This window comes from Salvelinus sp. IW2-2015, linkage group LG35, assembly GCF_002910315.2.
Source record: "Salvelinus sp. IW2-2015 linkage group LG35, ASM291031v2, whole genome shotgun sequence".
Taxonomy (NCBI): Eukaryota; Metazoa; Chordata; class Actinopteri; order Salmoniformes; family Salmonidae; genus Salvelinus; species Salvelinus sp. IW2-2015.
The window spans coordinates 7,948,643-7,958,489 of record NC_036874.1 but is presented as its reverse complement, the minus strand read 5'-3'; the positions used below and the strand labels follow the sequence as shown (position 1 = coordinate 7,958,489).

Here is a 9,847-nt window from a genome sequence, read left to right as displayed (position 1 = left end):
AGTAATCTAACCTAACAATTCCACAACTACTACCTTATACACACACACAAGTGTAAAGGGATAAAGAATATGTACATAAAGATATATGAATGAGTGGTGGTACAGAACGGCATGGCAAGATGCAGTAGATGGTATAGAGTACGGTATATACATATGAGATGAGTACTGTAGGGTATGTAAACATAAAGTGGCATAGTTTAAAGTGGCTAGTGGTACATGTATTACATAAGATGGCAAGATGCAGTAGATGATATAGAGTACAGTATATACATATGAGATGGATAATGTAGGGTATGTAAACATTATATAAGTGGCATTGTTTAAAGTGGCTAGTGGTACATTTTTACATAATTCCATCAATTCCCATTTTTAAAGTGGCTGGAGTTGAGTCAGTATGTTGGCAGCGGCCGCTAAATGTTAGTGGTGGCTGTTTAACAGTCTGATGGCCTTGAGATAGAAGCTGTTTTTCAGTCTCTCGGTCCCTGCTTTGATGCACCTGTACTGACCTCGCCTTCTGGATGATAGCAGGGTGAACAGGCAGTGGCTTGGGTGGTTGTTGTCCTTGATGATCTTTATGGCCTTCCTGTGACATCGGGTGGTGTAGGTGTCCTGGAGGGCAGGTAGTTTGCCCCGGTGGTGCGTTCTGCAGACCTCACTACCCTCTGGAGAGCCTTACGGTTGTGGGCGGAGCAGTTGCCGTACCAGGCGGTGATACAGCCCGACAGGATGCTCTCGATTGTGCATCTGTAGAAGTTTGTGAGTGCTTTTGGTGACAAGCCGAATTTCTTCAGCCTCCTGAGGTTGAAGAGGCGCTGCTGCGCCTTCTTCACAACGCTGTCTGTGGGTGGACCAATTCAATTTGTCCGTGATGTGTACACCGAGGAACTTAAAACTTTCCACCTTCTCCACTACTGACCCGTCGATGTGGATAGGGGGTGCTCCCTCTGCTGTTTCCTGAAGTCCACAATCATCTCCTTTGTTTTGTTGACGTTGAGTGTGAGGTTATTTTCCTGACACCACACTCCGAGGGCCCTCACCTCCTCCCTGTAGGCCGTCTCGTCGTTGTTGGTAATCAAGCCTACCACTGTAGTGTCGTCCGCAAAGTGATGATTGAGTTGGAGGCGTGCATGGCCATGCAGTCGTGGGTGAACAGGGAGTACAGGAGAGGGCTCAGAACGCACCCTTGTGGGGCCAGTGTTGAGGATCAGCGGGGTGGAGATTGTTTGTTAGCCTACCCTTGTTGGTTATTACTGCATTGTCGGAACTAGAAGCACAAGCATTTCGCTACACTCGCATTAACATCTGCTAACCATGTGTATGTGACTAATAAAATTTGATTTGATTTGATTTGACCATGTACCCACGGGTATGCCTGTCTGGGTCTGCCCCGCGTTGGCCTGCCACTGGACACCTGCAGAGTGGGGGCCATGCTGAGGCAGGAGGGTCGTGTGGTGGTATACTTCAACCTGGCTCTGCTACTGGCACCGGTAGTGTAGACACTGGTGCTGCTGGACAGGATGCTATACCTTCAGGAGAAAGGTGAGGAAATGTACAGAGACTGTGTGTTATCAGATCTTGTATCTGGATTCCATACATCTTTTTTGTGGGCCCAGTGCTAACAGTAAAGGTGTTATTTGTTATTGCTTGATTGTTGGTGTAGGTATAAAGAGTCAGCTGGTGCCACTCTTTGACCCTGCTTTCTCTCCCTGAAACCTGGTACTGATGGCTTTGAAGCAGCCGACAAGGGACAAAGAGGCCGAGTGTACTCTTCCATAACCAAGGACACCTCTAAAACCGTGTGTTGTGTTCAGAGTTTACTCCCTTACTTATTGGTGCTCAAAGACTTTGGAGTGGAAGTTTAGAAGTGAGTATGTGTGTCCGAATATCCATACTAGCGTACTACATACTTACACTGCATACTATGTACTCATTGTCGCAAACTATTTTGCACGTATTGTTTAGTAACAAGTATGCCACAGCCACAACGCAGTAACGGCTCCTGACTGGCTGAGTAGGTGTTGCGGTGCCGAGTACGGGTGGATTTGTTAATCGAATTCTACTAGATGAGCCGAAATTAGTAACATTTAAACCATACCTGATTTTTGAAAATGACATACTATAAAATGTTTTTCCATACTGAGAATGCATTATGCACAATTGCATTGTTTATTGTTATTGGTTAAGTTTGGTAGCACATCCCAATATCTGGTTGTCAAAGCTGAAATAAGTATGACACCTGGGCATTTAAAGTATACTTGATTTTCAAAATGTCACATACTATAAAACTTTTTAGAACGCAAGTATGGGTATTCGGACATGGCTAGAGTCAAATTACTAATATTTCATCACAGAATGTGGAAAGAAGTGGAGGGCACGCAATGCAATTGCTTTTCCACATTGTCTGGCRAAAATTGCTTTTTTAAGAGAATGTACCCCTTTTTCTGGCAAATTGTGTAAATTATTAAGACTAGTATTTAGATTTCACCTGATGAATCCCTAGTTATTTTACAAAGCCTGTTTCTAGTGGTCACTGTCATGAATTTTCTCAGGGATTGACACATTCATCACTGACACTCAAATCGACCTGTACAGTAGTTTTGAAGGCTGCTTAAAGGATTAGTTTAACGTGGCCAATGTATTTTACACAGCAGCAGTCATACATGAAACCCTGACATGTTGCTCAGTGCACGCTCATATTTTAAGCCAGCAAGCTCTACACGTCATGTCTTATCCACAGACCTTGTTTGCGGGTCCAGGGTGGTGTTATTCAATCAGCTAGAGTAACACCAGTACATCGTGATAAACCACATTTTGTAACAGTTGCAACATACCATTGGTCATATCCTACTTGTCCATGACCACAAGTGTTTTTTTAGACAGTATGATGTACCTCTGACACAATCAATTGAATCACACATTTTTTTAATTTTGCAGTCTACACCACATGTGCATTTGTTACAGGGAGTGTTCAWCACAAATGACTGAAGCATCCAGACTCCAGCATTAAGTTGACAGAGACTGCAGTGTTCTGTTGCCAACACATCGTCACACAGGCTCTAAAGCAGTTTTTTTTTTTACATGGATTTAAATCAAGCTTTGCATTTCATTAAGATTGGGGAAACTGATTAGGATGCAGCCAGTCTATGGGAACTTTTTTTTTTTCTTCTCATCTCTGGAGATTTGCATAGTCATTTTTGAAGTTGGTTTAGAACCGTGTTTGGCTAAAAGTGCAAACAGGTGTTGTGCATTTCAGTACAAATCCCTCACTAAAATGGTGGGTGCAGTTTGCCATGTTTAAGCATAGGTGGCAGAGCAGGGGCCATATTAGTCTCAGTACAAGTGCAATTCTATGATCAAGTCCCTACCGTCCATGTAATCTTATTCACGGATCAAAAAGCAAAACTGATCCTAAATCAGCACTCCTACTCTGAGACAATTGATTCATACGGCCCAGAGTTCATGCAAAAGACATGTACCAGTAACATGCATTCAAGTCAATGAGCTGAGTTTAACATTTAGAAAGACCGCAATGATCACCTTTATTGATCTGAGCAGAATGTTAACTACTAGTGCAATAGTACACTGAAACTGCCCACCTCATTGCAGGATTCTCTACAGAAGCAATCATTTATAACAGTGAAAAGAGCCTTTGTTAGAAATGACCATTATGTGACAAGAATATTGAAACATTTGCCTGTTTGAAATAACTTCTTTTATATTTTTTGACAATCAAATTCAAGCATACATTTGTTTTATTAACAAGGAATAATGAGTAGAAAGGTGAGGTCACAGACGGTTTCCAAACTCATTCAGGCTCTACAAAGAACTCGTTACAGGCCACCGTCAGCGCAGCAACCAAGACGACAAACTCCTGAAAGTCCACTTCGCCATCTTTGTTTTCATCCAGATCACTCATGATCTTCTCTACTACCATAGGGTCCTTGCATGCCTGAGAGAGTAGAAACAGTTAATGCATTGAAAGGTAGGCCCAGACCGGAAGCAGCCGCATGACTCTTGGAACAGTTGTAGATAAGAATTGGAATAGGCAATGCACAGGAAATTGCAAAGCCAATCAGATGGAAAGATCAATCTCATGCCATTGTTATACCCATCATATCATATCTATAAATGCCTAGGTGATGTGTCATTTCTAGGCAAGGCCAAGGTATTATTGAAATGATTCTAATACAATATGTTGTGAAGGTTATGGTCCCACAACTCTTAAATAAATCAAGACTTCTCCAATGCTTGCCTGTATAACTTGTTTTGGGGCAGTTTTCATTTAGTTTGTCAATTAAAATGTAATTGATCAGAATGTCATATTGAAACCACACATATCCCTCCCCTTGACAGCATTAGGAATCAAACTCACCGCCAGGAAGTCACTCAGTTCACCCTGCAACAGATTCTTCAGCTCAACTTTGCTCAGCTTGTACTTGTCCCCTTCTTTTGCGGAGTATGAGTGGAACACTTGAATTAGCCCCTCCATTGCACTCTCGAGTTTGGAACCCATTTTACACTGCTGTGAATACCTAAAAGAAATATAAGGGACAGGTCAATCCATGACAGTGTATAAACAATTAATAGATTTACAGTAGAAGTCAATTTGCATGAAGTGAACTCCTTACTGGTTCCTGTTTATTTTGATATGAAACAATATTCTACACACTGACAAATGTAAGCTGTATGCAACAGCCACTGGGCCAGTTTTTTTTTTTTTGTATTTAATCCAGTTCAAAATGATCATGTGGGTTGTTAAATTCTATCCCCCTTTCAAATTTGGTCTTTGAAAAACAAAGTCAATTCTCAATTATGATCTAGACAGACAGCCGATAACTAGCAACCCATGAATTAAAATCGTTAAATAATACATAAACTCCAGCAGCAACTAGGATTGAAAAATATTGATCCAAAGGAGAATGAGACATTGCTATTGGTCATCCTGGTGAGCACACAACAATACAGCCCTGGTGGGCCTACAGAGGAAACAGTCATACCTTGCTGTTCTCAGGGGGTCCATGATAAACCTTCTGAAACAATTGGTTGTCTCAGTAAGGTTATAGATGGTTTCACAAGCTATAAAAAGTCATCCCCAGAGACACAAATGTAGCCCATTCTTTTGTGATGTGTGCAGCTATCCTAGTAATTCAAGCTCTGAAGGGGGTAGGCCTAATGTTTGATGCATCTAAAGCGCACAACACCCCTGAATCAAGCATTATTTGATACGTTTAGATTGTGTGGTTCTGTTCCTTACAAATGTGACCGGCTATGTGAAAACACCCTCATTAAAACACCAAGGGCTGTTGAGGCAATTTGACTGAAAGTACACCGAGTGAACAAAACATAAGGAACACCTGCTCTTTCAATGACAGACTGACCAGGTGAAAGCTATTATCCCTTATTGATGTCAATTGTTAAATCCACTTCAGTGTAGTTGAAGGGGTAGAAACAAGTTAAAATAAGGATTTTAAGTCTTGAGACATGGACTGTGTATGTGTGCCATTGAGGGTGAAAGGGCATGACAAAAGATTTAAGTGCCTTTGAACGGGGTATAGTAGGTGCCAGGCACACCAGTTGGAGTATGTCAAGAAATGCAACGCAATAGTTTCCCCATTTGTATTAAGAATGGTCCACCACACAAAAAGGACATCCAGCCAACTTTACAGAACTGTGGGAAGCATCGGCGTCAACATGGGCCAGCATCCCCGCGGAACGCTTTTTACCTTGTAGAGTCAATGCCCCCGACGAATTGAGGCTATTCTTAGGGCAAAAGGGGAAGGTCTACCTAATATTTTATACACGCAGTGTATAGTTGTTATTCCAGTCAGTATAGGCCCAAAGCTCATTTGCTGAACTTTTTGTAGGCCTAGTTTAAGCCAATTATAAAACAGATGGCAAATTGTGCAAGAACCAAAAGAGAACCACTATAAAATAGAAACCCAATGCTAGAGTCCCCCAAATAGGACATTTGATTTCTCTCACCTGGTAACCTATAGGCTGCATGGCACAAACATGTACATATGCTCAACAAGAAATAGGCATACAGGTTGTTATATATATATATATATATATATATATATATATATATATATATATATATATATATATATATATTGACCACAAACAGGTTCGCTACTCACCTCAAAGCTGATGACAAACGAAGCAGAAGTGGCATCGACTCTCATCTTACCTGTTTTATGCATCTCACCTGTGAGAAATTTAAAATCAGGCGCCTCCCACCGGTGAAACCTACAACGTCACGGATGCAAATGACACAGGTAGGCCTAATTAATTTGACCATGTAAGGTTACATTTCGCGGTGCAACTACTAATTATAAGTATTATACAGAATGTATTAGCCTATCGCATAAACAATACAGTATCAGTATACTGTCATATAGGCTGTATTTAACAACGACGTCTTCAAATGATGGGACCTATTGGTTTAAAGCAACTAAAATTACGGACTTCCATTCCGAGTTTAGTTGCAACGGAAACCGTTTACGGTTGAAGAACCACACTAATGCACTCAGAGGAAACGGTGACAGGACCTACCTGAATTTGTCCAATAGAAACTCTTGCAAAACGTTTTCCGTTTGGCGTAGGCTAAATGGTTTTGCAACAGACGAAACGTTTTGCAACAGAATTGGCGTAATGAATGAATATACCGTATGTAACATTTATTCTAGTGCATTACATGAGCCATTGGACGTCCCCTTTAGCCTTCTGAGGGAAATGCCGTGACACTTCTCAAATGCTCTGTCTAAACGCAAATAGGCCTATACCTCGCACGAAGAGATACTGTTTTGGAAATATTTGGAATAACTTTCACATCAGTGAGAAGGTATTTATGAAAAAACAAAAGGCTAAATGACCACACCTTTTTAGGATTAGAGGTCCATGCAGGGCTGCCATATTTCCATGTTATAGCGCTTATTTAGGCATATGGAAGACAGAGGCGACTGTGAGAAGTGTGCAGGAGGGCACGAGACAAAGGAATATGCAGTATCGGTGAAAACAGTTGTGTGTTGACTGTGGGGCTACCCATGGTGCTGAGGATCAGAAGTTTCCAGTGAGAGAAAGGCAGGCTGAAGTTGCTTGGATCAGAGTAGTACAGAAAGTTTGGTATGCTGAGACAGTGAAGAGAGTAGGAGAGGAAGATGGGTACAGGGCTAGAGATCCTGAGATGATCCCTTTGAGCAGGCTGAGGCCAATAGAGAATGAGGCATAGCCATGGTTATCAACTGTACCTCAGGAATGGAACGTAAATCACAGAAAATAGATGTTGTGGTGGCAGCTGCAGACAAGTACTTGGGTGTATGAGATTTTACTGCAGAAGAGTTACAATGTGTGTTGAATGATAGTGTCTCGTCCTCCCAGGATGTCGTCCCTGGTGTAGGATTCAGATAGAGCCAAGTAGTGGAAAAGTTGTGAGGTTTTTAATGGATGTAAGGTTAGTTGGTCCCTTTTCCCTGTCCCCTTCCCTTTTTGTGTCAAAGTGTAATGAATTCACACTCCAGAACAGTAGGTGGAAACACAGGGCTAGATAAGAGAAATGGATGAATAGGGAGTCCGTGACCTGCCCCACACTCCAATACAGTAGGTGGCGGTGTATGCACCTCTCAGTTAGTTGCGGTCCTCCAATACAAATTTGAAGAAGACGACTGAGGTGACCACCTGTTCTAATTATTATTATTTATTTTTTMACCTTTATTTAACTAATTAGCTATCGAAGCGTCTCCTAACAATTGTGTGTAATAGTGTTGTAACTGAAAAATACTGTCGCCTGCAACTCTGTTAAAAACGGTTAAAACAGTGTACATTAAGTGTTTATTTAGCATTTGTGAAATTATTTTGAATTGGAAAGTGGAAGGCTTTATGTTTCCTAAACCATATCACAAGGTATAATTATTAACGTTTCTAAACGTTGAAACAGAGTGTCGGGAGTAGTTCACATGGAGCCAGCTGTCTTCCATATACATCTGCTGAGAACCCAAGACAGGGACCAGCTGTAAGTAGAGAGGAAGAGGTGAAGCAAGAGGTTTTACTCCGCCCAAAATCTGTCAACGAAAAATAAGACCATGAATTTCTGCACAAATCGTCAGAAATCATCTCAGGGAAGCTCATTTGCGCGCTCGTCGTGCTCACCAGGGTATTGACCTGACTGCAGTTTGGAGTCGTAACCAACTTCAGTGTGCAAATGCTCACCTTCGATGGGCACTAGCACGCTGGAGAAGTGTGTTCTTCACTGAAGAATCCCGGTTTCAACTGTACCGAGAAGGTGGCATGTATGGCTTTGTGTGGGCGAGCGGTTTGCTGATGTCAACGTTGTGAACKGTGCCCCATGGTGGCGGTTGGGTTATGGTATGAGCCGGCATAAACTTTGGACAACTAACACAATTGCAGTTTATCAATGGCAATTTGAATGCACAGAGATGTCGTGACGAGATCCTGAGGCCCATTGTCATGCCATTCATCCGCCGCCATCACCTCATGTTTCAGCATGATAATGCACGGCRCCATGTCACAATGATGTATACACAATTCCTGGCAGTACATGACAGTACATTAGCCATGGGATATGACAGTACATTAGCCATGGGATATGACAGTACATTAGCCATGGGATATGACAGTACATTAGCCATGGGATCCCCAGTATTACTTTAGTGCCTTGTTGCATAAATATGCATATTGTGGGATATTTTTTAGTCTGTATATTTGTATTATTATTTTTCTCTGTCATTTAGGTCATTATTGTGCAGTCTACAATGTTGTTGATCCATCCTCAGTTTCTCCCATCACAGCCATTGAACTCTGTAGTTGTTTTAAAATGCAATGCCGCAGTTTCCTTCCTATCCTGCAGCTCAGTTCAGAAGGACGACTGTTTCTTTGATGTGTCTGGGTTGTTTGATACATTCTCCACAGCATACTTATTAACTTGGCCATGCTTAAAGATATATTCAATGTCTGATTTGTATTTTTACCATCTACCAATCACTGCCTTCTTTCAAAAAGCTCATTGTCTTTGTAGTTGAATCTGTGCTTGAAATTCAATACTTGACTGAGGGACCTTACAGAGGAAGGGTAGTCATTCAGAAATCCATCAACCCTTATTATTTCATACAGAGTGACTCCATTAACTTATTATTGTATTTGTTAAGCCAATTTTTACTTCTGAACTAAAGGGATGAATACTTGTGATTTTAAATTAATACTTATACTTATGTTATTTTTATTTTTTTCACTTTGACATTATGGAGTATTTTGTGTAGATCAATGACAATAAAATTACAATTAAATATATTTAAATCCTACTTTGTATCGCAACAAAATGTAAAGAGTTCAAGGGGAGTAAGCACTGTACATGTCAGAAGGGTGGGTGGCAGACGGATGATGTTATTCACTGTCATCATTATGAAACACTTGCTAATGCTACCAGCAGCTTGGAAAACGCATTATCTGCCACAGCATGGCCAAGAAGTCACTCAAGCTCAGCACTTCAGAGAGAGATTGGTCTTGGACACTATACACATTACAAGCGACATGCTTGGCTTATTTTGTCTGATGCCACGGCTACAGGGATGTCTTTGCCCATAAAACTCTGCACTTCTCACTGAAATATTTTCCATCTCCTGAGAACTACTTTGTGGCGTCTGCTTCTCTGTCTAAATTTGGCATAGCTGTCGCTGGATTCCCATCCTCTAGAGGGAGCTCTATCACAGGCACAGCGCCCACTGAGGATACACTGCTGCTTCCTACACTAAGAGCCTGCTCTCTAGTCGCTGTGGGCTTGCCCAGGCAGCTCTAAGTTGAGCCCAGAAGAAGGTCTGCTGCTTGTCTTGGC

General features: G+C 41.6%; 1 protein-coding gene and 1 long non-coding RNA gene across 2 annotated transcripts; one reads left to right on the top strand and one right to left on the bottom strand.

Moving 5' to 3' along the window:
- Positions 1-1,242: 1,242 nt before the first annotated feature.
- On the top strand, positions 1,243-4,245 carry LOC139022559 (uncharacterized). The gene is made up of 2 exons (XR_011474844.1): positions 1,243-1,539; positions 1,661-4,245. It is a non-coding gene; the product is annotated as an uncharacterized lncRNA (long non-coding RNA).
- Positions 3,735-6,247, bottom strand: s100a1 (S100 calcium binding protein A1). Its single transcript, XM_023980070.2, has 3 exons — positions 6,141-6,247; positions 4,373-4,532; positions 3,735-3,949 (listed from the first exon to the last, which is right to left on the bottom strand). Exons 1-3 carry the CDS (start codon positions 6,173-6,175, stop codon positions 3,806-3,808), a joined length of 339 nt encoding a protein of 112 aa, XP_023835838.1. The 5' UTR covers positions 6,176-6,247; the 3' UTR covers positions 3,735-3,805.
- Between the last annotated feature and the right edge of the window lie 3,600 nt (positions 6,248-9,847).